This window comes from Camelus bactrianus, chromosome 16 (assembly GCF_048773025.1).
Source record: "Camelus bactrianus isolate YW-2024 breed Bactrian camel chromosome 16, ASM4877302v1, whole genome shotgun sequence".
NCBI classification, from domain to species: Eukaryota; Metazoa; Chordata; class Mammalia; order Artiodactyla; family Camelidae; genus Camelus; species Camelus bactrianus.
The window spans coordinates 59,461,251-59,488,783 of record NC_133554.1 but is presented as its reverse complement, the minus strand read 5'-3'; the positions used below and the strand labels follow the sequence as shown (position 1 = coordinate 59,488,783).

Sequence of the window (27,533 nt, the reverse complement as noted above, 5' to 3'; positions counted from 1 at the left end):
AAGGAAGAGCCGTCGAGAACACAGAGAAAGCCAGTAACAGGCTGGGGGAGTGTCTCCCACACACCTGCTGGGAAAAAGGACCAGCGCCCTGGGCGCCGGCGGGAGGCCCGGCAGCACGTCCAGGAGAAGCCCCCAGGACTGCCAGACACGCGGGGCCGGGCGCCTCTGAGGGGTCAGGAGCCCTCACCGCGCGGGGAGGACCAGCTTGGCCCGCCGACCACACTCCGCGCGTGCCAGGCTGCTCACCGCAGCGTGGTGCGTGTGTGCCCGGGGTCCTGGGGGAGGAGCACGGGGAGAAGACAGTGGAGGAGGGCGGGCTTTGCTCTGGGAACCTCTGCTTCGCCTGCAGTTTGTGTCAATGCCCGGCACAGTCTGTTTCCTTCTGGGTCAGCCACCCCTCCCCATGCACCACGAGGCCATAGGTTTCTTAAGCTCCCCGACGAGTGTTTGGACCTGACAGCAGGGGCGTTTGGCAAGACTAGTCTATGCATTTTTTCACAAAGATGGTTTATCTGGTTCGTAAACTGTGTGGCTGCCGTCATTCATTGGGACAGAATGACCTGCTATGACAGAAGTATCTCATCGTCACCGAGCAATATGAAAACCTTAAGACCGTCCAGCCACACCTGCTCTGGCTACCTCTGGTTCCAGCGCCGCCAGGCAGGACCCGCCCTGAGGCTTGTCCTCACTTGTCTGCTGCTGGGAAGGGACCTCATCCCTCGGGGCCCTGGCGGAGCAGACCCAGACCTGCCGCCACCTGTCCAGCCTTCAGTCCACATCCCCCTCGGACCAGGTCAGGCCCCTGCGCCAGCCACGGGCCTCCCTCTCGGGTCCAGGCCCCCAGATCCACGTTTCCAGACAGGCAGAGGGGGTGGGGGCAGTGTCCGCAGGTGGCCCAGTCCCTGTTTACGTCGCATCCACCTGGCTCTGAGTGCCCCCCACCTCCCAAGTAGAGGCCAGCACACCACCTGCTGTGGGCGAGGCCCAGACCACAGCGTCTCCAGCACAGCCTGTGGGGGTGGGGGCCCAGAGACAGGCAGCGTGGAGTGGACGGAGGCTCCGATGCCCTCACACCCCTGCCCCCCGCCCCTCCTCCTGCCCCCGGCTCTGCTTTTCCTTCCCCAGACCCAGCACACAGCCGGGAGTCCTTGAGGTGGTGGTTCGCAGGGTCTTAACATCTAACAGGCCTCGAAGACTTTAATCTTGGGGGGGGCAGTTTCAGGTTCACAGCACAGTTGAGCAGAAGGCGCAGACTGCCCGCATGCCCGTGCCGCACACACACACAGCCTCCCTGTCACAACGTCCGCACTGGCTGGAGCGTCTGTCACAACCGTGAGCTGCTTTGATGCATCGACACCTGGACCCTTGGTCCTGGCGGGGTGGGTCTGGGCTTGGACAGAAGCGTGAAGACAGGGTCCCACGATAGTGTCATACAGAGTGTTTCCACTGCCTGACGCCCTCTGCAGTGCCAGGTGTCCCTCCCCCACCCCGGACGACCCCTGACCGTCCCACTGTCTCCGTGGTCCGGCCTTTTCCAGAATGTCATAGAGTTGGGCTCACACTGTGTACGAGGCACAGGGCAGCTAACGTGCTTTAAAAGGCCTTTGGTTTTCCTCTGATTATAAAAGCTGTTTTCTCACTGTAAATACTATTTTTTAATTTAATTTTAGAAACTTTTGAGGGGTAGAGAATTAGGTTCGTTTATTTGATTATGTTTAGAGGAGGGACTGGGGAGTGAACCCAGGACCTCGTGCGTGCTAGGCATGCGCTCCACCACTGAGCTGCGCCCTCCCTCTGTAAAAATTTAAATGAAGGCTGAGAAATTGTTCAGCTATACGGGAACACAGGTTCCTGACTGTGCTCGGTCTGTTGGGACGTGCGTGCTCAGGCTCCCACGTGGCTGAGCCGTGCGCACACGCCTGCCGGAGGATGCCACACACGCTCGTGTCCCGCGGCCCCAGTCTGCTCTGCGGGCCCGGGGCTGCTGCGCTCCGAGCCGTCCCCTCTGGGGAGCACCGGCCATCCGCGCAGGGAAAGCGTGTCACAAAAGCTAGATGTTCATTAGGAAATGGTTTCTGCCGACTCCGTGAGCTGGCGTGGTTCATCGCTGTAATTTGTGTTTAAATTTGCGTCTGTGTGTTCTGGCCGCTGGTATCTCAGTACCGTGTCGTTCTCCTGACTTGGTGAAAAAGAACAGGTCAGGGGTCTCTCTTCATTCTTTCTGAGTGGCTAGGGGCCGATGCGCGCTGTCTCTTAGGCACGGTTACACAGGTGGTAAAACACCCCTTCACGTTTCAGTCATTGACTGTAGTCACACATCCGCATCCAGAACCCCACTGTGAACCCTACTGATTCAGAAGCAGTGATTTCCAGACACATTCATGAACTGGTCAGCTGAGGCTCTTCCCACGTTTGCTCCTTGGCGTCAGCGCCCTGCCACGCTGCGCGTCTTCTGAGGGTCCGGGGAGGGAAGGGCCTTCTGTCCGGGGAATGGGTCTTTCCTTCAAGGAGAGTCTGTGGGCAGCGGACTCTCTGTGTCTTCCTAAAACGATTTTATTTTGCCTACTTTCTGCAACGATGGTGTAGCTGGAAAGAGGCCTCTGTGTTGGCCTTTTCTTACAACTTTCTTAAACACAGCACTCCACTGTCTTCGGAGAAGCGGGCGTCAGTCTGAGCCCCTTCCTCGTGGGGGCGGGAGTGGGGGCCCCCCTCCTCTGGCTGCTCTGAGGTTTTCCTCCTGACCCGGTCCCGCTCCTGTCCCGCCGACCCGTGTGCCGTCCCGCATCCACCCGGGGCTGCCCGCCTCCATCTGAGCTGCTCAGGGATCCGTGTGTGAAGACTTGAGACTTGCTGGTTGCCTTTTCCACTCTTTAAAATTCTCAGCCACTGTTTCTTTAAATGCTGCCTCTTCCCACTTCTTATCTCTTCTGCAGCGTGTTAGACAGTGTTTCTTTCTTTCTTTCTTTTTTTAAGATCCCCCCCCCATCCATTAAACCATTGCGCTGGGCTCTTTTTTTTTTTTATAACTTTCTTTGAGTTATAGTCATTTTACAGCTAGACAGTGTTTCTCAACGTACACACGGACGTGTGTGGAATTTCTCTGCTTCTGTCCGGGGGCTTCCTCAGAGGCAGCTGCTTGGAGCCGGGGGCGGATTCCTGTGTCTTTATCAGAAGGTTCCGTTTCATCTTTGTTCATTCCTTTCCTTGGGTTTACCTGACTGTTCTTTCCCTGTTTTCTTAAGCATTTATTTTATTCTCTCTTGTTCACTAGCTGCACTTTTTAAGATGGAATTTCTTATCGGAGTGAGTGGCTGCGCCCGGCGGTGTCGAGGGCTGGCGGTATCAGTGTGCTCAGTCGTTAGACGTGCTGCCGTTACAGGCTCAGGCTTTCTGTCTCCCTCACGTTGACTGGGAGTGTTAACCCAGACAGAAAATGGCCAGTCACTTTCCCAGCAAAATGGCTTCACTGGGGAGCAGCAGAGGATTGCAGTTTGGGACGTGCACCCGCGGTGAGCCACATGCAAGGGAGGGAACCTGGGTTTTCTCGCAGGCCCTGGTGCCAGCCTCAGAGCCGAGTGTCGGGGGCTCTCTGCCTTGACGGCTTCTCTACTTGCAGGGCCCTGGCGGGTTCCGGGCAGGGGTCTGGGGGGACGTCTGAACGTGGACAGAAGGTGCACTGTGGACTTTGCCAACATCAGTTGGAGATTTTGCAGTTGATTCTGGGGACAAAGTGATCAGTGCTTCCAGAATGAGCTCCAGGACTGTTGGGGACGAGCAAATAAAAGAGGCCAGAGGGCCGTTGAATTCACCTGTTTGGCTGTTTTCATGGCGACTGTCAGATTTTAAAACTATGTCCCTGTTTGGAGAGAAAGAGGTCCCGACACGATACTCTCCCAAGAAGCCTCAGCCTCGTAAACGAATGGGGTGGAGGAGCTAAGGGGAAGGGTGTGTCTCTCAGAGGGCCTCAGCGAAGGGAGCAGTTTCAGACCCAGGGCCCCGCTGAGGTTCCCCAGGGACTCCCCAGTGCCTGGGCCACGTCAGCACGTGAGGCAGGGGCTGCTTTACAGCGGGGCGTGGGGGGGGGCGTCGAGCGCTGAGAGAGGCTCTGCTGTCAGCAAGGACAGACAGGTGGGTTCCCAGTCAGCAGAGGGGCTTCTCTGAGCTGATTCAGAGACGGCTGGAGGGGCCCCTGTCGTTCCTCAGAGCCCCTGCCTGGGAGTTGGGAAGAGGTCGGAAAGGCTGTCCGGACGCCTGAAGGCACCCAGAATGCCTGAACTTGTAACAGGCCTTTTCCAGCGTCCTGGCCCTTTGCAAGACAGCAGAACCTAGAAGGTGTTTGGTTTCGTTCAGGGGCCTTTGCGGGAGCTGAAGGTTAAGAATTTAGTGGTCTGTCTTCTAGACGACTTCTTGGGCTCGAGTGGGCTGGTTTGCCAGGTTAACTAAATCTAGAGTGGATGTCGCTTCCCATTCCACCTTTGTCCTTTCTTTTTTAGTTTTATTTTTTATTGAAGTGTAGTTGATTTAGTGTTAGTTTAAAGTGTACAGCAAAGCAGTTCAGTTATACATACATTTTTTTTTTTCAAATTCTTTTCCATCATAGCTCATTACAAGAAATTAAATACAGTTCCCTGTGCTCTACAGTAGGTCCTTGTTGTTTATCTGTTTTATGTACAGTAGTGTGTCTGTTAATCCCAAACTCCTATTTTATCCCCCTCCCCCACCTTGTCCTTTTATCTAAAAGAGAAAGATCTGGTTCAGCCCATTTGCTAGTGTGGAGTTAAAGGCTGTCTGAGGGGCTTCACCCTCTGAAGGAAAACCAGAACTTTCTTTAAAAACAATCTGAAGTCGATTATAATAGTCAGGAACAGGTTCATCAGATTTTTGTGTGCAGACCTGGATTTTGTTCCCACCAACAGGCTCAGGAAAGGCCACTGTGATTGTGGTGGAGGTTCTCAGCTAGCGTTCTAGCTGCTTGCCAGAAGCCAGCGTTTGTTTTACTAAATCCCCTCTAGGGTGTTTCCATCTGGCTAGTTTCAACCGATATTTGGCTTGCCTCTCACCAAAAGTGGACTAACTGATGTAAACCTGAGAAACCAGATTGGTAGGTTTGAATAACCACATAAATTCTTCAGCAAACCCATCGGGGTCTCCAGTTCCTTTAGGAAACTTTCAGTAAGTCCGGCAGTTCGGCCTTCATCAGGGGCCATAAGTAATCTGGGTTTGTTTGGAGCCTCAGAAGGTTTCACTTCAAAGAGCATGTTCTGATAGTTCTGAGGGTGAAGATGGCCCTGGTGGCGGAGCCCAAGGCAGAGGCAAGGGGGCGGGGGCCAGAGAGATGACACCAGAGCAGTCAGGGGAGACGGGCGGGAGGCTTTGGAGCTGTTTTTGTCTTTCTTTGATTGTTTGCCTCTGTTAATGTAATTGTTATATTTGCAGAGAGACAGTTTTAGATTCCTGGTAATGTTTGGAAGTCTCAAAATAGGTGTCCAATTTAATTCTGATGATTTCAGAGCCATGGCTGTCTTTTTGTTTGTTTGTTTGTTTTAATGGAGGTGCTGGGCATTGAACGCAGGACCTCGTGCATGCTAAGAACACGCTCTGCCACGGAGCTACACCCACCTCCCCCCTACCATGGCTGTCTAATACAGTTTTAAAAGCTTGAGAAGTCCAGAAGTTCACCATGATGGCCTTTGATGTTCTAAATTACTTTGGGCTAAATCAGTCCATTTTGTTAGAAATGTGCATGAAGAGGGACCATGGTTTTTAAACATAAAATCACCTGGGACCCTTGGATGGGGGGTGCCCTCGAAACATCTGTATGACTGGAATCCCGTTTTTCAGAGTTTTTGTTTCTGTTTTTGTTTTCTCTAAAGCAAAGGGGGTAATTATTAAACAGCTTGCAGACCAAATACCAGCTCAGTTCCAGGAGGACCAGCCTGATCCCAAAGGTATCAGGCCAATGGCTGAATGGCCCAGTTCCAAAAGGAACTGGACCAAAGGCCAGCACAGTTCCAGGAGGAGCAGCCTGACTTCAAGTCAGGCTGAGGTGCCAAGTGAGCGCTCACAGACAAAGCAGGGCCTTAATGGAAAGGATGAAGCCTTTAGGCAGATCCCAGAGATCTCCAAAACGCAAAAAGATGAGCTTGGATTCGGGAGCACTCACCCTCAAACTCCAGGGCTGCCGAGAAAAGCCGCGAAGCTCACTGGACTCTGGGTGCCAGGCCTGCTTGCACGCCAGCTTTGGGGGTCGTCGGGGTCTGCTCTGCATCTCTAGGGGACCTCTGTGTAATGTTACCTAAAACAGCTATTTTACCAGCAAAATGGGTTTATTCAGGAGGCTCAAAGAACTTTAATTCGGACATCCAATCACGGCGAACCGCATGCAAGCTGGGTGAAGCAGGAGAGAGGAAGCTCTTTTACAGAGGAGCCGGGGAAGGCGGGAGGGGCTGTCGGAAACAAAGAGCCCGCTGGAGGGAGCCGGGAGTTGGAAGTGCAGTGGCTTTTCGTTGTCTGAGCTGCTCCCAGGCCAGGACAGTGGCCTTCTCCCTTCCACTGGCGGCTGTGAGGTGCTTCCCGTGGGAGGTGCGAGTTGGCCTCCCCGTTGGGATCTGAGCTGACGTGTGGGACACGTGAGGGCTCCCCGTCTGGCCTCCTGACCCCGTTTTAGTGAGGTTTCCCTCGGTTAATTTTCGAAAGGGAGTTTCAGAACTCCTTCAGTTACCTTTAAGCACGCGCCGAGTTCCGCTCTTGACTCTGTGCCATTGAGCAGCCTTATTAAACGTGATTAATAGCATTCTAAGCTTCTGACACCTGTCGACTTGGAACGCCAAGAGCCGTGATCTCTGTGTTGCAGTTTGCACGGCACCTGTCCCCGTCCATGCCTCCGTCCGCTCTGCACCCCGGCGCCGTATCCATTTTCACGCCGCGCCACTTAGAGCAGGCGTGCTCGTGATGGTCGTAGCTCACCGTGGCGCGTGTCACTCAGCGGCCCTTCTGGTGTTTCATCATGCTTAATGTTATTTTTTTAAACCAAGTGTGAAGGGGTGATTTTCAGAAAAAAGTGGAGCACAGCTCTCCAACAGAAACCAAACCAGTCGAATGTTACAGCCAGTTCCCGGGAAGAGTCAAGAGAGCACCCATTTAAATGGAGTAAAGGGACTGAATTGCGAAAGGAGGCAGAACTGGTTTCTCTAAAGAGGGAGGGAAGCCAAGGAAGACTCCGAGGGAGGGACGAGGGATGGGCGCAGGGTGCGGGGAAGGCAAGACCCTCCCAGCTCCGGGGCTGTGCGGGAGGCAGTGCGTTTCCACTGAGGCAGTTTTTTCCCTTTTGATTAAAAAAAAAAAAAACAAACTCAAAGAAAGGTGTTTTTTATCACAAAACGAGGCTGGCCTGACTGTTTCCTTAGGTGCAGCAAGAGGTTACTTCACCACGTTGGCCTTGAGTTCACTTTGCTGGAAGTTTGCGTCAGGGTTTCAGATCAGACTTTTGAAAGCTTCTTAGTCCCAGAAGCCAAGAGCTCGCCATGTTTCATCGGCCGGGTGATGTTGAGCAAATCCCGTTTCCCTGAGGTTTCCGAAATATCCTGAGGTTCCCGGACCTGCTGGGAGATGGCCTTCCTGTCTGTAGGCCTGGTCCCTGGCCGCTCTCCTGGGAGGGCTTTGTGGGCTGCTGACAAGCGGTGGGCCCTGACGACCCAGTCAGTATCATTCTCACAGCCGGCCGTCCAGGTGGGGCCCCGGCTGCAGAATCTGTGTTTCCAGTCCAGCTCTGGTGAGAACACGGACAGGTCTGAGCCTGCACGAGTGGCTCTGTTGCCAGGAGAGCGAGGACACCGCACAGGACTCTGGGGGACTCAGGCAGGGAGACCAAGATGCCACTTAGAAATGTTTCAGTTTAGCGTACAAAGCCAGAGACTGCTAGGTTTTTATGGACTACACACAGCTTAAGAGGTAAGAGGAATGTTTCCTTGTGTGCCTAGAAGGTAGCGCACTGAAGTCACACCCACAGTGTTCCAAACAACCGCTGCGTCTTCCTCATCAGTGCCTTCCGTCCTGGGCGGTTAGTTCTTGTGCCGTCCAGTCTTGGGGCCAAGTCTCAGCAGCCCATCTGCTGCTGCTGCTTTTTTTTTTTTTTTTTTTTTAACTTTTTTTTATTGAGTTAGGGTCATTTTACAATGTTGTGTCAAATTCCAGTGTGGAGCACAATTTTTCAGTTGCACATGAACATACATATATTCGTTGTCACATTCTTTTTGCTGTGAGCCACCACAAGATCCTGTATATATTTCCCTGTGCGATACAGTATAATCTTGTTTATCTACTCTACATTTTGAAATCCTAGTCTGTCCCTTCCCACCCTTCTCCCCCTTGGCAACCACAAGTTTGTATTTCTATGTCTGTGAGTCTGTTTCTGTTTTATATTTATGGGGTTTGTTTTTTTTTTTAGATTCCACATATGAGCAATCTCATATGGTATTTTTCTTTCTCTTTCTGGCTTACCTCACTTAGAATGACAATCTCCAGGGACATCCATGTTGCTGCAAATGGCGTTTGTTGTCGGTTTTTATGGCTGAGTGGTATTCCATTGTATAAATATACCACCTCTTCTTTATCCAGTCATCTGTTGATGGACATTTAGGCTGTTTCCACGTCTTGGCTATTGTAAATAGTGCTGCTGTGAACATTGGGGTGCAGGTGTCTTTTTGAAGTAGGGTTCCTTCTGGATATATGCCCAGGAGTGGGATTCTTGGGTCATACGGTAAGTCTATTCCTAGTCTTTTGAGGAATCTCCATACTGTTTTCCACAGTGGCTGCACCAAACTGCATTCCCACCAGCAGTGTAGGAGGGTTCCCTTTTCTCCACAGCCTCTGCAGCATTTGTCATTTGTGCACTTTTGAATGATGGCCATTCTGACTGGTGTGAGGTGATACCTCATTGTAGTTTTGATTTGCATTTCTCTGATAATTAGTGATATGGAGCATTTTTTCATGTGCCTATTGATCATTTGTATGCCTTCCTTGGAGAATTGCTTGTTTAGGTCTTCTGCCCATTTTTGGATTGGGTTGTTTGTTTTTTTCTTATTAAGTCGTATGAGCTCCTTATATATTCTGGAGATCAAGCCTTTGTCGGTTTCATTTGCAAAAATTTTCTCCCATTCTTTCTGTAGGTTGTCGTTTTGTTTTACTTATGGTTCCCTTTGCTGTGCAGAAGCTTGTAAGTTTCATTAGGTCCCATTTGTTTATTCTCGCTTATATTTCTATTGCTTGGGTAGACTGCCCTAGGAGAACATTTCTGAGATGTATGTCAGATAATGTTTTGCCTATAGTTTCTTCTAGGAGATTTATTTTACCTTGTCTTATGTTTAAGTCTTTGATCCACTTTGAGTTTATTTTTGTCTATAGTGTAAGGAAGTGTTCTAGCTTCATTCCATCTGCTTCTTGACCAGAGTTATGGAAATCCTGACTCTGTCCACTGGATGGTCTCAGAATGGCCTCACCAGTCCGCCAGGAGCCGGCCCCAGTGTGCTTCCCCGAGGGCCTGAGACGGGCCTGGCTGAGGACAAGCACACTGGCCCGGCAGCCCGGCTTGCTCTCTTTTCTCTTTTTTCCCGTCTTTTTTTCTTTTTCTTTTTCTCGTTAAAGTAAAACAGAAACTCTTTGTAGATGTTGACTGAATAAAAACACACAACCTAAAGGCTGAGAATTATGTTTTATTTGAGGACAACACTGAGGGCTACAGCCCGGGAGATAGCCTCTCGGATAGCTCTGCGGGACTGTTCCAAGGAGGTAAAGGAGGAGACAGGGTGTATAGGAGTTTTTGCTGGAAAAAAAAAAAAAAGACCCATATAGTTGGACACCTAAAGATTACTGCAAATCACAAAAAAAGCAGACATCTCCAGGTGATGATCTGAGCGCCCTTCTTGGTACGGGAAGTTGGTGAGACTCTGGGCCCACCAAAACCCTTCCTTTGATCTCCTCTTAGCTCTCTGGGGCCAGCATCCTGTTTTCCTCCATCCTGAGTCCCCTCAGGGCCCACAGCTGGGGGCTGCTTCGTGGTTCGGTGGCAGGCAACATTCTTTGTTTCCCGAAATGGGAGGCAACATTTTTTGTCCACGTGGATGACAGGGCTTTAACACGGCCGTGGCTAACTTCCTCCTGATCATTTTCAAAGGGAAAGGTCTGGCGAGGGTTCATAACCAGAGTAACGCAACTGCAAATGGCATTACTCAAACCTGCTGCATCTGGCTGTTTCCGTGTCCTGCAAGACAAAGTTAGTCCTCGAGAGAAGTTCCAGATAAAGTTAATCTACGACGTCTATGCCTGTTTCCAAAGAAGACCATGAGCAGTGTATCTGACTTATAAAAATGGATGAGCGTAATTTTTACAGAGGAAAAATTCGTAAGATAGAACAGAAAATAATCCTGAAACAATGCACTGTGAATACACCAAGAATATCAAGTGGAGAGTCAGGAATCGTGGAGCAGCTGGTCCTGACGGTCGGCATGGCAATGGAGCAATGCGGAGCCCCAGCTGCGAACGCCTGGCCTGGAAGATGCTGGGTTCCCGTGAGCGAAATCAGGCTGTCACCAGGTTCACACTTAGAGCAGTAACTGAGTTTTCAGCTCTAGGCGCTGCACCCGTGTTTTCTCACGCGGCCAGGCGAGCCCTTCAGGACCCTGATGAGGATGGACATGGAAGCAGCCAGGGCCCCGACAGAGTGCCAGGAAATCCCTCAGATCTGCTCTATGAGTAATATTTTACCGACAGATGTAACATGAAATGGGGTGGCCTGAGCACCTCATCTGATCCAGCAATCCCTCTTGTGAAACTCAGCGACCGTAACACATTTATAGACCCAATTATTTCCCGCACCCCTCTCTTTTTGAAGTACAGCCAGTTACAACGCGTCAGTTCCTCGTGTGCAGCATCGTGTGTGTGTATTTTCATGTTCCTTTCATTAAAGGGTATTATACCCCTCTTTGTATAAGGACAGATCTTTGTGATTTTCCAGGGCCCTCTGGGAAATCTCAAGGATAATTTTAGGGTGAAAAGGGTACCCTGTACGTTTTACCTTCTTTCACAGTCAGGGCTCTGTTTTGAGAAGGGTAGGATCAGAGGCTGTGTGGAGATCTGAGCGCTAAGCTGGGATCACGGGTGCCTGAGAAGCGGTGCTTGTCAGCTCAGGCAAACGTGACAAGAAAACATTCAAAAAGAAGCAGAGGGGACTGTAACTGTAAAGACCTTTAGGGCACAGGTGAGGAAGGGAGAGGCGGGGCCTCGCTGCTGGGCTGGGCACCGGTACGAGCCCCCGTCTGCCTTCCCTGTATTGGTTTTCACGTAACCCACAGGCGGAGAACTCCTGGAGCCCTCACTACCGTGTGTAGCCAAGCGGATCTGTTCTGAGAAATGCTATTTCAATGGTGATTGTTCCTTGTGGGACGTCAGCCTCAAGATAAATTCCAAGATTTTTAGGTTGAGTTAACGAATGTTCGTTTGATGCCTGTATCATTTCTGAGTAAGGCAGGACGCGGAAGCACTGAGCGCCAGACTCACCGTCCAGTTGACAAACTTGTGCTCCTTTTTCCCTCTGCTGCAGGGAGGGTGTGCTCTGGGCCCTTGAATGGACGTGCCCGTCACTCTCAGGGGCTGCTGGGGTGTGTGCGCCGCTGTGGAAGGTTTCTGGGTGTTCGCGAGCTCTGCTGAAGAGCCGCCAGGTCACACGCCCCCAGTTGTCCTCCCCTGCGTCCTCTGTGGTCCTGGAGGGGCACACGCCCTTCTTCTCGAGTGTTTGGGAGAGCCCCAGAAGCGATGTGCACACAGAGGACAGACCCTTTCCCTCATCTCGTTTCTAGGGAAACCGCCTCGTCACCCCCTTCCCACCCCTGAGGCCCAGGGCCCAGGTGAGGCGCCCGACCCACCCCTGGGACAGTTGCAACCCCACCTCACAACTCAGGTAACACTCCTTTAACTAAGAAACGTATTTTTAACAACTTTTATTAATTACTTAAGTATTGCATTTTCAGTAGAGAAACTTCAAAGAATAGTAAACACAGTTTTATTTCTTTCACTATATGTGTTTTTTCTTAGTTGAAGTGTAGTTGATTTGCAGCACTGTGCTAGTTTCTGGTGCGCAGCATGGTGATTCAGCTGTGTACACGTGTGTATACATGTTCTTCCTTACTCTAGCTCGTTACAAGACACCAGACAGTCCCTTGTGCCATACAGCCAGATCCGCTGGCTGTCTGTTTTGTATGAAGTAGTGTGTGTCTGTTAATCCCAAACTCCTAATTTATCCTTCCCCCCACCCCCTTTTCCCCTTTGGTAACCATAAGTTTGTTTTCTGTGTCTGTGAGTCTGTTTCAGCTTTGTAAATAAATTCATTTGTGTCATGTTTTAGATTCCACATATAAGTGATATCATATATTTGTCTTTGTCTGACTGACTTAGTGTGATCATCTCTAGGTCCATCCATGTTGCTGCAAATGGCATTATTTCATTCTTTTTATGGCCGAGTAGTATTCCACTGTAAAAATATACCACAACATCTTTATCCAGTCATCTGTCGATGGACACTTAGGTTGCTTCCATGTCTTGGCTGCTGTAAATATTGCTGCTATGAACACTGGGGTGCAGGTGTCTTTTCAAATTAGAGTTCCCTCTGGATACATGCCCAGGAGCGGGATTCCTGGGTCATATGGTAAGTCTATTCCTAGTCTTTTGAGGAACCTCCGTACTGTTTTCCACAGTGGCTGCACCAACCTGCATTCCCACCAGCAGTGGAGGAGGGTTCTCTTTTCTCCACAGCCTCTCCAGCATCTGTCATTTGTGGACTTTTGAGTGATGGCCATTCTGACTGGTGTGGGGTGTTACCTCAGTGTGGTTTTGGTTTGGGTTTCTCTAATAGTTAGCGATGTTGAGCATCTTTTCATGTGCCTGTTGGCCACCTGTATGTCTAACACAATTTTAAAAGCTTCCAACTTTCAGCACTCCAGCATAGTTACCAGTAACATTTCAGTGCATTTCCTGCTATTTTACTAAATTACAAACTGTATCATATGTATGTTTAATTAGATAGTTTTCCCCACCTAGGTATTTATTTTTGGAATCTTTGCCAATATGCTAGGTTAAAAATGCATCTTTTAAAATTGTCTTCCTGGGCACCAGGGAAAGGATTGTGTGCTGTGCAAAAGCCCGGTCTCCTGGGAGGGTGGGGGTGACTTAGAGGCCATCACGCCCGTCCTGGCTGGTGGACCCCAGGAGGCCTCACCACCCTCTCTGGCTTGTCACAGAGCCTGGTAAGTCCCTAATACCAGAAATCTGGGGAGTAGCGTTTCTTCCTAACACACCCCATCAGTGACCCACGAACACTCAACTTCCTTTATTTAAACGCCCGTGCCAGGACTCTAAGAATGCCAAGAGAGAATGTTTCTCTGAATGCGTGGGAAAGAGCCAAGCTCACTTGGCACAGACAGTCTGCAGAAAGGACACTGGGCCAGGCTGCATGGCGAGGCCCAGGCAGGTATGCAGGACCCACCAGGACCAGGGTCTCTGTGTGGCATCCCTGGGCAGGACTCACCCAGACCCAGAGTTCTCAGGGTCAGAGGGTGGCCGCTGCCCCGAGTGACAGTGCTTCGGTCACCAGGCGCCTCCCTGGGGATGATGGGGCCTCTGCGGGTGGGTCCCAGCGGTGCATTGGTGGAGGGAGCACACAGGCCCCTCGAGGGCCCTTCTGGGTGTGGCTGCTGAGACAGGGCCTCAGGGCGTTGGTCCAGTCCCCCCCCCCATCACCTCGCCCCAGGGGGCTGGGAGCCCTGTTGCCTCCTCAGGCTGGAGAGAGGGTGGCTTTCCGGGGTAATTCTCTTCTCTGACTTTCAGAGGCAGCACCCAGTCCCCACAGTGACTTGCAGATCAACTCCTCAGAAAGAAAACCAGTCCCCAAAGCCACGCCTGGCTCAGGAATTCCAGGAGGAACGTGGCCCCCATACCCAAGGGTCCTCATCAGTTGTCAGCAGTTCCCTCCAAGACACCTGGAAGTTACTCGACCTGGGATCCAGCCCTTCCGGCCTCACCTCCCCGGATGACTCAGCTCCAGGTAGGCGCCGCTGCCCGAGGATGGTGTGGGGTGGCTCTCAGGCTGACCTGCCGCAGAGTGAGCGGGGCTTAGGGGTCTGTAAATCCCGCGCCCTGAGCGTCTCCCAGGGACAGACTGTGTCCCCTAACTCTGCGTCAAGGGGACCACGTGTACTCTGAGTGGGGTCCACGGGCCACAGGGACCATCGCTGCCCAAGGGCTTGGTGTGCCGTGTACAATGAGACCCTAGGACAGGTGGCCAGAGCGTGTCCTTGGCCACTGGGAGCTCGCCCACTCTAATGGTCAACCGTGAGGGTCTTAGGAATATCCATCTGAGGGGCGACCTTTGTGGGGGCCATGTGAGACTAGGTGTGGTGAGAGGGCGGAGGGGGCGCCGTGTGAAGCCCAGAGTCTCTCCCAGATCAGCTCGCGGCAACCGGCCCCCACCGCACCGCTGCCTGGTGCGCGTGCTGCCGCGTCAGCGTGACTTCCCGAGGGCTTTGCTTTGTCGGAGGTTTGGGTCCCATCAGCCACCCCACCAAGGCCGGCACCGCTTCCCCCTGACCCCCACCCCGCCGCGCCATCAGGCCCCCGTCACTGTCATCGGGGCCTCTCCCGTCACGCAGTGGTGGTCTCTCCACGCGTCTGAGAGTTGCTTCTTTTCACTTGTGTATTTGTGGGGGGCAGGCTTGTGTATTTACTTGTTCATCTTTAGAGGAGGTGCTGGGGGTCGAACCCAAGACCTGTTGCCCACCTAGCACGCGCGCTCCTGCTGACCTGCACCCTCCCCCCGGACACACTTCAGTTCATAGGAAGCAGAAGCGCCTTGTGAGGCGGCAGGAACGCAGGCTGCAGGCTGAGTGGAGGGCAGGGCCCAGGAACTTTGCAGCTTAGTGTGGCGTCTGCAGTAACACAGGCCCCACTCCTCTTGGTTTTGAGGTGGGACCCGAGCCGCCCCTGCCGCGCCCCCGCAGGCCTGGCCAAGTCCTGCTGCAGCTCCATCTCAAGGTGGGGCCCCAGCCTGACAGCCCCGGTTAGACGGACCCCGGCCCCAAACCCCAGACCCTGTGGCCACCGCAGCCCCCTCCTCCAACCTCCTGAATCCATGATCCAAGGGATGTGGCCCCTCCAGGCCCAGCCTCCTCTCACCGTCTTCTCATAGGATAGTCCCCTGCCCCCGCCCTACTTCCTGGCAGCAGTGGCTTAGGGACTCCCACCCTGTCCCTCCTCCTTCCCACACGTGCAGCCCAGCTCCCTCCTGCCCCCACCTGCAGACCTCCACCACACGTGGGCACCCTCCACCTTCCTCTCCCCGCACCTGCCTCTCCCCTGAAGCCCTCACCTCCTCCGAGGCTTCACCCCTCACCTGGATCCCCCTCCCCCTCAGCACTGGCCTCCTTTATCTTCATTCTGTTCCATCTGCTGGGAGAACTGGGGGGGGGGGGGCGTCTTCCTTGACCCCTGACCCCTGGCCAGCTCAGGCAGGACATGGAGGGAGATAACCGGGAAGAGTGGGAGCCCAGCCAGTGGAGCTGGGGCTCAGGGAGCACCTGTGATTAGAGAAGATACGCTGCGTTTTCCAAAACGTGTAAGATTTGAAAAAACAGACTCTTCCTGGATAGAAGTGTTAAGTATTAGAGAGATACGTCTTCGTAGACCTGCATCACTGTCAATGCCTCATAGAGTAACTGTGGTTTCCTTTACTCACAGAACTAACTACATGTTAGATCTGTGGAAGGAACTACAAGACAGAGCTGCTAAATAAACTATGAAAAACATAGTAACAGTCAAACTTTTTTATCTTGGGAATTGGCAACGATCAGCACTGGTCTAGGGTGTGTCGAGCTTAGGAGTAAATGATTTGAACTGAATGCATATTTAGAGGGTGCCTGAAATTCAGAGCCAGGCAGACCCGTCTTCCCCGACCCCAAACATGTGATAGTCCCGAAGTCAGCTGCTTGAGAAAATTGGATCCCACAGGTTCCCGGTGAGGAGCCTTTGAACCGTGCTCATGTTCCGCTGGACATCATAGAAGCCCGACGAGAAGAACTGTGGACTGACAGCTGCTGACTGAGCAAACATTACTGGAAGGGCTGTCTTGAAGATGACAACTCAGACGTTGGAGGAACTAAGGGTTGATGGGCTGTGGAAAGAATCAGAACATGTGTGAAATTCTTTTAAAAAATTTATTGCCTTAAATTATGTTACACAACAAAAAAAAAACCCTTTACAAAAAAAATATATTAGAAAGATAGCTGTTTTCTCCAAATTGAAGTAACCAGTGAGTGCAAGTCTAACAAAAGAGGCACAGAGTTTTCCTTGAAGCTAAGAAACTAGATTTTGCGATATCTAGAGCAGTAACATGCTTGGGAAGAGGGTGGAGTGATGCCCAGCCCTCATCCACATCAGCTGCTCTGGCAAACTGTGGGCCTGGGCTGGGCACCACGGCGCAGGGCAGAGGCCCCGCCTGGGCTGAGAGGCATGTCGGAGCCGAGGGCGGGTGTGGGCCTCTCCCCCACTTCCCACCTCTGACCACACGCTCCACCGCGGCCGGGCGCCGTTAAATGCCTTCAAATCAAACCTGAAAATACACAGAATTGGAACTATTTACAAGCGACTAGAAGGTGATAACCTTAAATGTGACCTAAAAATCCTGATTTCTAAGATTCTTCTTTTTTAACCTCATAACTAACCCAACTAGAAAGAGATTTCCAACATGGCAAAAGTCAGTCATCCAGGCTGAGCAGGTGCACCGTGAGGGCGGACACAGCCCGGGCGGCACCAGAAAAGACAGGCATCTGAGCTCGAGGCCAGGCAGCCCTTGGGGGGCAAGGCCGGGCCGCTCGGCCTTCTTGGAGGGCATTTATTGGTGGGTCTGTCCCGGGGGCTGTGGGAGTCATCAGCCTCCCATGTGTCCCCGCTGCGTGTGCAGGTGGCCCCTCTCAGCGCCGTGTGGCGCATCCCCTGGCGCAGAGGGGCTGAAGACCCGTCCAGCCCCACGTGGCTAAGAAACTAAAACAGCGCAGGGGGCTCCAGGTGACAGTCGGCCTCCTCCTCCCGTCCCCGGTCACCTGGCTGTCCGTCCAGCTCCCCGCTCCCCTCGGACGGGCCCGCACGCCACCCTGGCTGTAGAGGGTGTGTTGAAATGTGCGTGTGTGTCCTCTTCCCGCTTCTGAGCCTCTGTCTGCAGCGTCACTCTGCAGCGGTGGACGTGGAGCGGAGAGGCCCTGTGGCAGCTGAGTGGCCCGCCACGTTAGCCTGTCTCGCGTTCAGGGACATTGGGATCCCTTGCAGTCCTCAGCTTCAGCAGCGCTGCAGTGAGCTTGCGGTGCCTGCGGGGCACTCATGGATCTGGTGTGTCTAAACCTGGAATTGCTGGGTCAGAGGTGTGGGTGGTTTGAGCTCTGAGGGTGTTACCAAATCACCCTGTGGGCGTTGGCTCAATTCATGTCCACGGCCATGGGGCAGAGCACCTGTCCTCTCTCCAGCACTGGCAGGTCTTCATCGGGCATTTTCCTGTTTGCCTATCTGATAGGTGAAACATGGTATTTCATCATTGATTTTATTTTGCAGTTTTCAAATTGTGGGTGAGATTGGCCATTTTCTGTGTGGTTTGTGGGTCGTTCAGGTTTGCACCCTTTTCCAAGGTGACCATGAAAGCTTGCAACGGAAGAAGATGCGTGTTCGTGTGGTCATGAAGTTGGGACACAGGAGGGTAGAAAAGTGCTCCGAAAGGGGCGGCAGGCCTGCTCTGGGGAGGGGGCTGGGCTCAGGGGAGGGTGGGGCTGGATACCAATTGTTACCATAATAAATACGGCCATCTGAGCGATTTCTCAAAGAGCGGAGTCCAGCTGGAGGCTCACCAGAGCGAAGGCCCTGCTCCTCACAGTAAACCAAGGCACTCCAGCCACTGGGTCCCCGTCTTCAAGTGAGGACACCAAGGCCCAGGGCACCGAGTCACCACCCAAGGCCAGGTAGTCAGAATTCCCAAGTCCCAGCCGGCATTCCACCCCCGCCTCCTCCTCAGGGCTCTGGGCGGATGTCAGGAGGGGCCAAGGTTGTCCCTGGGGTCACACGGATAGTGGGCAGGAGCTTGGGAGGAATGTGGCCTCCCGCAGAAAGACAGGCACCACTGGGCCTGCCCCAGGGGCCGACCGCCTTCCCCGCTGCATTCTGAGCAGTGCAGCACCCGGCTTCTGCTGTGGGGTCTGGGGAGACCCGCTTTCTCCTGGGTGTCCCCCACCTGCCTCCCCCAGGGATGAGGGAGCGAGAGGGGATAAAGCTTTTCAAGAGTACAGTGTTAGGGTTTTCTTCTTTAAATTTTTGTTCTTTTGAAAATTCCATTTTCTTCCAAAATTAAATTTTTTCCCTTTAACAAGGGTTGCATAAGCTTTATAAGATGAGGCCTGCATGAGCCTGTTAACTGGCTGCTAATCCGCAGTTATTTTTAACCCCCCTGTGTGTAAGAGCTTTTCTCTGCAGATCTCACTGCACAGGTGGTACCTGGACCACACCTGCCGGGCTGCTCTTAATCTGAGGGCCTGGGAAGCCACCTCCTGTTCTCAGCCCCACCCTTGCTCACATGGCGCCACCGTAGCTGTTAGCCCAGGCCTCCGTCCACCACACTGGGTTCCTTGCCCAGGAGCTCCTGGAGGCCAGCCCTCAGCATCAGACCAAGATGCCCAGGCCTGGAGATGCTGGGCAGGTTGCCCAGGGTCACACAGCCCCCAGTTCCTGAGTCACAACCAGAATCCAAGCTGCCTGGCTCCAGCCCCTCAGCCCACCTGGCTGAGGAGAGTCCAGCTGTCAGTGTCCGGGTGCCAGGCAGCAGGTGTCTGCCTCCCGGGCAGTGCTGACACGGGGCTGGGGGCTGGCCGGCTGGCCTGTCCAGCAGAAGCAGTGGGCGATGCCAGCCCACAGCTGCCCCTCCCTGGCAGTGTAGGCCGAACGAGCCAGATCTTTCCGTTTCTTTAAGAAATGCTGGGTATCTTGTGTTTTATATGGAAGGTTTCAGCTTTTGAATATTGGCAACTAGTTAAAAAATCAAAGCACCGTCCAAATTGCAGTTCAGCCTGTGAGCTCCATGCCTGGGGAGCCTGACCCCAGCCACAGGGGACAGCCTCTGGCAGAGTGACCTCCAGCGCTCTGAGGTTCTCGTGCCCTGGGAGGCACACGTGATTGTGCTGCAGAGCACATGCAGCAGGTCCGCCTGGCCGCGTCCTCGTCCAGCAGGACGTGCTGCGGGGTGTCCCCGGCCTCTGCCGAGTGGGCCCCAGGACACACCTCTTCCTGGAGTTGTGTGTGTCTGAGAGGAGGTCGTTCCAGGCCTCCCCTGATGGCTGCTTGGACTCAGAAGCAGGGTTCTGGGCCTTCCTCTGAGGTCGGGCTGTGATTCAGCGTGGCTCTGCTGTCTCGGCTGTGCTCTGAGGACGTAAAAACATCCTCTGAACTTGAGACCAGGCATCTCGCCATCTGGCCTCCCCACAGGTGCTTTTTGTTTGTCCTGAAACCCAGGGGCTGAGAATAGGGGAGCAAGTGGTGCAGACCTGTGATACAAAGGAGAAGGTGACAGTCACACGGGACAGGTGGCCTCGGAGGACAGTTTGTGATTGCAGGGTAAACACACCTGGAGCCTTCCACTCTGTTCTTCCCATCTGTGGTCCTCACACCTACGTGCAAGCCAGGGACTGGCCCTCGCCTCTGAGCTCTGTTCTGGGAGGTGGACCTCAGGCTCCCGGTGTATCGTGGTGAGGGGGCAGACCCAGCGCAGAGATCGCCAGGCCTCACCCATGGGGAAGGGGGCCTGTGTGAACCAGGGAGGTGTGTCCTCCACACTAGGTGTGCGGGGATGGGACACGAGCCGCTGTCAGAAGGGTTCAGCGCTGGCTCACCACCATCACAGTGCCTGCATTGGGGAGGGGAATGTGGCCGGAGGCTCCTTGAGCGCTGTGGCAAAGGTGTCCTGCCCCATTGTCGCCAGTGTCACCTTTGTCTTTGTGGCTCTGCCTGTTACTACTCTCAGTGATGCAGGAAAACAGATGTGGGGCGTGAGGAGGGCCGTGTCCCAGGCTTCAGTTGAGCCCCTGGGAGGTGCCCCGCCAAGCGTGGGTCCTTGGCTTCGCACAGGAAAGAAGTCAAGAGCGAGCCACAGCTGAGTGAAGGTAGATTTATTCAGAGAGACATTGAAAGGCAAGAGAAAGGCCACGAGGTGTGGGGGCTGGGTGCTCAGATTAAAAGTAGGTACACACTCCATAGACAGAGAGCGGGCCGTCTCAGAAGAGAGAGAGAGAGGTGGCGGCGAGGTGCCATGTTGCCAGTATTTATGGGCTTGGTGGCTTCATGTGCTAATACGTGGAGGGCCAGTCTAAGTGGCCTGGGGAAGGGGCTGGGGTTCCCAGGAAGGTGGCCACTTCCCACTCTGACCTTCTGTGGCCAGCCTTGGGACGGCCACGGTGCCTGTGGGCGTGTTATTCACCCTGCTGATACATTACAGTCGGCCTATAATGAAGCTCAAGATCTGCTAGAAGTGAAATCTCTCATCATTCTGAGCCTCAGGGCCTGCGGGGGGCTGGATCTTCCACCATTTTGATGCGAACTGCTGTATCACCCCTTGAACGGCTGTCCCCTGCCCCCTCCTGTCTCATCAGGGCGGCACTGAATGAGAGCCCAGGACCCCAGGAAACTGTCCTGAGAGGGGTGTGCACATCCCGCAGCACCCTCTTGTGACTGCAGCCAGAGAAACGGAGGAAGCAGCGTTCTGTTCAAAGGAGGGAGCAGTGCAGTGTCTTGAATTAAGGGAGCAACTCCAGCTCCCTGCCTTTACCGATGCCCATAACCTGAGACTTTGGGGGAGGTACTTTTCGAGAAACAGATGGTCAAACAGATCTTTACTAGCTCTTCTCTTGAGGCTGTTATGATGAAACAAGTTCTGCCACTTAGGAAAAAACTTGTGTTGAAATAACTTTGAAAACAAAGTAAATACTTTAAGAAGTAGCCGGATTGGCTCATACTTTGGTGGTGGGTATTCTGGGGCCACAGCATGACTAGCGCCCACTCCTGCTTCTGAGCAGGCTGAGGACTAGACGTCAACACCCCTCCATAAACAGAATATATGAAAACGCTGTTCTCAGATATCGGGAAATAGGCGGCACAGGACTGGGACTCTTGAAGGAAGGAGGACAGCCGGGGCCTTTCAGGTGCCACGGCTCCCGGCCCAGAGGCAGTTTCTGGGTTGCAGGCACAGGGAGGGGATCGCCAAGCAGAGCTCAGTGCCTTCCGGGGCGGAGGAAACAGCAGTCAGGATTCGGGGAGGCAGAAGGGCTGGAAGACACAGGAGAGAGTCCAGAGAGGGGAGTGGTATGCAGAAGAAAGCTCCAGAAATCTGCCTGGGGATTCTCTTGAGTCCTTACTGTGTACTAGCCCACAGATGTATGGAATAAAACTCCGCAAATCCAGGCAAAGGAAAGACAGCTTGTAAGCTGAACCATTTCCGGAGCCCTCAGGGGTAGGGAGGATGCTCCAGCCGTCACTCAGCCGAGACCCAGAGAAGGCACACCTTGGTCGTAGCACTGTCCCTGACGGGCAGGCCTGTCTAGACCTAGCTTGGAAGAGTTTAAAACCAGTCTTAGAAATGACCAAACGAGGCACCTGACTGCCTAAAGAGCAAAGCCCAACATGCTAAAAAAAGACAAGAAAATGTGAGCACCGTAGTGAAAATCTCCAACAGCCAGTTAAAAATTACAAGGAATGAAAGCGGGGGCATTGCTGCAGGGCCTGGGGGTATTAAGGAGATGATCATGAAGTAAGAACAACTGCAGGCCAACAGCTTGATAAAACTGGCAAATTCCCTGCAAGACCCACGTTACCAAACCTGCTTCAAGGAGAAGGAGAAATGTGACTAGGCGTCTGTCTCTCCAAGCAGTTGGTGGTAGAACTTAAAGCCTTCCCACACAGACTCCAGGCCAGGTGGCTTCACTGGTGACATAAACATCTAAGAAAGAATATTAATCCCATCCAAGCGCGTTTGCAAACAGTAAAGGGTGGCAGAAGACGTGCAGTTCATTTCATGAGGCCAGCACTGCCCTGATACCAAGGCCAGACAGAGACATTCCAGGAAGGAAAGACTATGGGCCAATATCCTTAAAGAACATAGACCAAAAAATTCTTAATGAAATATTAGAATATCAAACCCAATGATTCATGAAGAGGCTAGGATATCCAGACCCAGTGGGTATTACTCTGGCAATGACAAGTTGGTATAACATTAAAACATCAATATGCTATATTAACAGATTAAAAAAAAAAAAAAAAAGAAAAACCATACAGTTGTGTAAATACACACAGGAAAAGTATTCAACAAAATTGAACACCAGCTCAAACAAACAAACAAAAAACTCAGCAAATTAGGGGTCAGAGGAAACGTCTTAACCCTGACAGAGGGCATCTGTGAGAAGTCTACAGCTAACGTTGTACTTCATGGTGAAAGGCGGATGCCCGCGCGCAGTCCTTCCCCCCGGCACCGTGCCAGAGGCCCCAGCCGTGTAATAAAGCAAGAAAACAGGGAGCATGGACATCCTCCTGCAAAAGAAGAAGTAAAATCGTCTTTACTCACACACTGTGTTATCTGGTACATAAAAAATTCCAAATAACCTACGAAACAAATCTAGAATGACAAAGTGACTTTAGCAAAGACCGAGGGTACAAGATCAATATACCAAATCAATTGTATCACTCTATCTAGCAATGAAAATTGGAAACTGCAATAAAAAGTACTATTAACAATAGCATCCATAACCATGAAATACCTGGGGACACACTGAACACAATACCTATATCCTGCAAAAGAAATCGCTGGGGGAATATTAAGACCCAAACAATGGAAATATATACCATATTCATGGATTGGAACAGTCAATGTTAAGATGTCATGTCTTCCAAAATTTACCTATAGATTTAACAGAATCTGAATCAAAATCCCAGCAGGCTTTAAAAATTGAAATTGAAAATTAAAATGTACATGGAAATGCAAAGAATACAGAATATCACAGCAGTCTTGAAGAAGAACAAAGTTGAAGGCACTTAAACTACTTGACCTTAAGACTCGCTGTAAAGCTCTGGTAAACAGCACAGCGTGTTGTTGGCATAAGAAGAGACGAAATAGAGGCACATACGCACATATGTATGTGGTCATTGCTTTTTTTTCAGTGGAGATGTTGGGCACTGAAGCCAGGACCTCATGCACACTAAGCAAGCACTCTGCCACTGAGCTAGTGACCTGCTCACTGATTTTTCAATTACTGCAGTTTAAGGAGAATGGATGGTTTATGCAGTAAGTCGTGCTGGAACAACTAGGTATCTATGTGGGGAACAAAGTGAATCTTAACTCTTACATCAGATGCAAAAATCAATTCAAAATCCATCACAGGCCTAAGTTTAAAGCTAAAAAGTACAAAACTTCTAGAAGAAAGCATAGGGGAAAATCTTTGTGACTTTGGGATGGGCGAAAATTTCTTAGGACAAAAACGGTCCCAACCATAAAGAAAAAAAAAACGGATAGCTTGGACTTCATCAAAATGTTCGCGTCCTGCTTCTCCCATGACCCTGCCAAGAAGATGAGCCGTGGGCTGGGGTAAAATATTGGAATCCACACGGACAAAGAACTTGACAACTCAGTAGTAAACAAATAAGTCCAATTTAGAAGTAGCCAAGCGGGGAGGGTATAGCTCCGTGGTGGAGCATGTGCTTAGCATGCATGAGGTCCTGGGTTCAATCCATTAAACAGTAAATAAATAAATAGCCAAAACACTTGAAAAGACACTTTACAAAAGAAGAGATGCTGATGGCCAGCGAGCCCATGAAAGGTGTTCATCAGTAGCCGTCAGGGAAATGGAAGTTCAATCCACAGCAAAGTGCCACTGCGTGTTCACTCAGACGACCGAACACACACAAAAGCATGGCGTCATCAAGGGGCAGCTGGACCTCGCACACACCTGGCGGAGCGCGCTGTGCCCAGCTGCCTTGGGAAAGAGCGGGGCAGTTTCTTGTGAAGTTAGACATGCAGTGTCTGCTGACTGCACCACCCAACCACTCACTTCCATCGTGCACCCGCAGGCCTTAACACACAGGTCGGGCTGGGGACAACTCAGACACCCACCGGCAGATAAGTGGGAAAGCAAGTGACTGTGCAGCCACAGGAAGGACCACTGCCCGCAAGGAGAGAGCCCCCGACACGTGTGACAAGGGGAGTGAGTCTCGGAAACGTCTCTATGGCCTCTGCAAGAACGAGGCATCAGGCAAGGCCTGGTGTCCTCCTGTCCCGGGAAACTGGAAACCATCCATCTCGGCAGTGATGGTGCTGGTTGCTCAGGGCAGGAGCAGGGACACTGCGAGCGACGGTACATGGATGAGCACGTTTTCTACAGCCCCCTGAAATGGACACGTCCAGCGGGTACACTTTATTGTATGTAAATTACAGCTCAATAGAAATCTTTTTTTTTAAAAAAAAACAAGTAAGGATCATCTGCGTTCAGCATCCTCCAGCTGGGGGCGCTGTGGATGAGCGTGGCTCCGATGAGCACGGCTGTCGGGGCCCCTCCTGCCCCGGGGCCCTGCTCCAGCCTCAGTAGCTCGTCTGGGAGAGCAGAGTCCCACACAGGCTGAATGAAGAGGAGCCAAAGTGGGAGAGACCAGGCCTCCTGCCTCCGGATTCTTCTCATTCCTGTGTGTTTACTCACTCGGGCTCTTAATTATTCTCCCCTGCGGCGCTGAGGACTCCTGGGGAGGTCATCAGGGCAGGGTCTTCCCCCAGGGCGTCTGGTCCCTCGGAAGGGCCTCGAGAGAGGCTGGAGGCCTTGTACCCTCATCGCAGCCAGAGCTGCCCTTCACTGGAGGCCTGCACTCGAGATTTTCTTTGATGAAATAGCACCTCAACTTAAAAAAAAAAAAAATTGGAAATCAGTGTATAGCGTATCAAACCCCGCTTCTGTCTTCCTGATTCGCACAGGTTATTTGCTCCCTGGAAAACACTGCAAACTCCACACTCCCTCTGTAAAGAGACGATGGTCTGGGTCCCCCTTAGCTGAGTGGAGGCCACCAGGTGCTGGTGGCGGGAGCCGCCATGGAAACCAGCAGCCACCCTCCGGCCACAGACCCTGACAACAGGGCGTCCGGCTGCGTCCCCGTGAGACCCCATGTCCAGAGCCTCCTTCTATTTGCTGCGTTCTGGGGTGGGGGGGGTGCTTGGGATGCCCGGCGGCCTGCCCCCCACCCTGCTGAGTCCGTGTCCACACCAGCAAGCAGTTCACACGTCTCTAGGGCTGCTTCCTCTGCGGGAACAGTCATGCTGTCTTCAGACAGCGACTGGTTCTTCCCTTCTCTTCTCACCCTCCTTACTTCTTTTGCTTTCCTTGCAGAGCTGGTTGGGGCCCTGGGAGCGTCACGGGGGACAACTTGTCTTCCTCCCTGACTTGAAGGGATTGAGGCTGGTTTTCCACTCAGTAAAGTGATGGCTGTGTGTTTTACAAAATAGCCTCCGTCAAGTTAATATTTCCCCTTGCATTCTTGATTCACTAAGAGTTTTCATCATAAATACTTGTTAAACCTCATTCGATGTTTTTTCTGCATTGATTGAGATAATCATATATATATATATTTTTTTTAATTTGTTTATTGTGGTGAAATATGGTGGTAGACTTTCTGATACTGAACCAGCCTTGTGTTACTGGGACAAACTTTACTTGATAATGGTATATTTTTAAGAACTTTATTAACAGTTAATTAAATTATTTATTTATTTTTTTAAAAAATTGGAGCACAGTCACTTACAATGTGTCAGTTTCTGGTGCGCAGCACAGTGTCCCAGTCATGCATATACACACATATATTCATTTTCGTATTCATTTTCATATTCTTTTTCATTAAAGTTTACTACAAGATATTGAATATACATCTCTGTATCTAATAACTCAAGCCAGTTAGTTCCACTAACTAAATCTTTGCCATCTCTGTGTGGCTTGTGATCAACAGGGGTGATTGAAACTTTCATCTGCCTGTTTGGGATTATCTGTTTCGCTCTGCAGCTCTATCAGATGTCACTTAATGTGTTGTGAAGTTGTCCCTTCACCAGTGCACAGTTCTTCTTTGCCCCTTGTGACACTTTATGCCTAATTGTATTTTATTTTTTTATTTTCAGTTTTTATTCGTCTTTTGTTTTAAATGGGTCCTTTTACAACATCTTGTTGGATCTTTGCTTTTTTTTCAATAGCTCCAATTTGAGAATTTTTTTCTTCTTTAGTGAGCTGAACTCATTAATATTTATTTAACTCTTACATATTGGACTTCATTCTCCATATTATTTATTTCCAATTTATTTACGTTCTTTCTGTTTCATTTTTCTACATTCCTGCTGCTCACTGGTGACAGCAAGTTTTCTTCTGCTGCTTCGTAAGTTACATGTTCTGGTTTTGCCCTCGGATGGGTTCATCTGCTCACACCCATGTTCGCAGCCCTACTGGTTTCTCAGACTTGTGACCACGTCACAGGCAGGTTCTCCACACACTCCCCTCCTCCCACTCCGGCACACCGCCACCGTCCAAGCAGCAGTCTCTGGAATTCTCACTTGGATTGCTGTGGGTGTCTGTAGCTCTGAGTTCCCTGTTTCTCCAGCAGCTTCTTCTGAATTTGCTTTCTCCTTTGTGAGCTCTTCTTGTGGTGTGTTCTTCATGTGGCTCCTTATACAGAACCTCATCCCTGTGTCCCTGGAGGGACTCAAAGGTGTCTGTTCAGCACAGTTCAGTGCAGAGATGGAGGAGGCTACGTGAAAGCTTGGCCGCACCCACATTCTGTCACCATGAGCAGCCTCTAGGAAGGCCATTCAGTCCTCAAGGAAGCGTCGTTGCAACATCTCTAACACTGGGAAATGAGAGGTTTGTTCTTCCAACTTGGGGGACACTCAAGTGTAGGTGGGGGCAGTGAGCTGAGAGCAGCCTCCCCAGGGCTGTAGGGAGCCTCACGGACCGCCCGCCCGCAGAGCCTCGAATGGCTCTTTTAACTTGGGGAGCACAGTAAAAGGTTCCTGGGCTTTGCATGGTGGCTCTCGCGGCCGGGTTTCCAGTGAGCTGAAGGTTCGACTGCGAGTGCTCTGGGCACCAGCACACGTGCTCCGCCGTTTGTATTTTAGTTTAGAATAGAGAGCTTCGTGTCTGAGCCGGCACTGCCCTGCTCTGGAGAAGCCAGTCACCCTCAGGGCAACTCTGAAGGGAGAGGACAGAAACCAGCTGGTTGCCCACAGCTCAGGGGCCCTGCCCCTAGGCAGGAAGCGGGGGTTCTGCCCAGCCTGTGCTCCCAGCGAACAGGGGAACCGCCTGCCGGGCACTTGGCTCCTGACAGCTGGTCACAGGGAGCTGGGCCTCCCAAGCCAAGGTCTTGAGACCGGGGCTGTCCCTTCTCCGTCCACCCTGCTATCC

General features: G+C 51.9%; 1 protein-coding gene across 11 annotated transcripts in view; it reads left to right on the top strand.

The window, feature by feature from the left end:
- Window positions 1-27,533, top strand: part of CCDC57 (coiled-coil domain containing 57) — a 73,010-nt gene that overhangs the window by 42,607 nt on the left and 2,870 nt on the right. For 6 of the 11 annotated variants that reach the window (XM_074344014.1, XM_074344027.1, XM_074344021.1 and 3 more), the window contains 3 exons: window positions 11,853-11,953; window positions 13,400-13,519; window positions 13,876-14,092. In XM_074344014.1, coding sequence (XP_074200115.1) covers window positions 11,853-11,953; window positions 13,400-13,519; window positions 13,876-14,092 — 438 coding nt within the window. The other 5 variants (XM_074344018.1, XM_074344017.1, XM_074344015.1 and 2 more) reach the window with 5 other exon arrangements.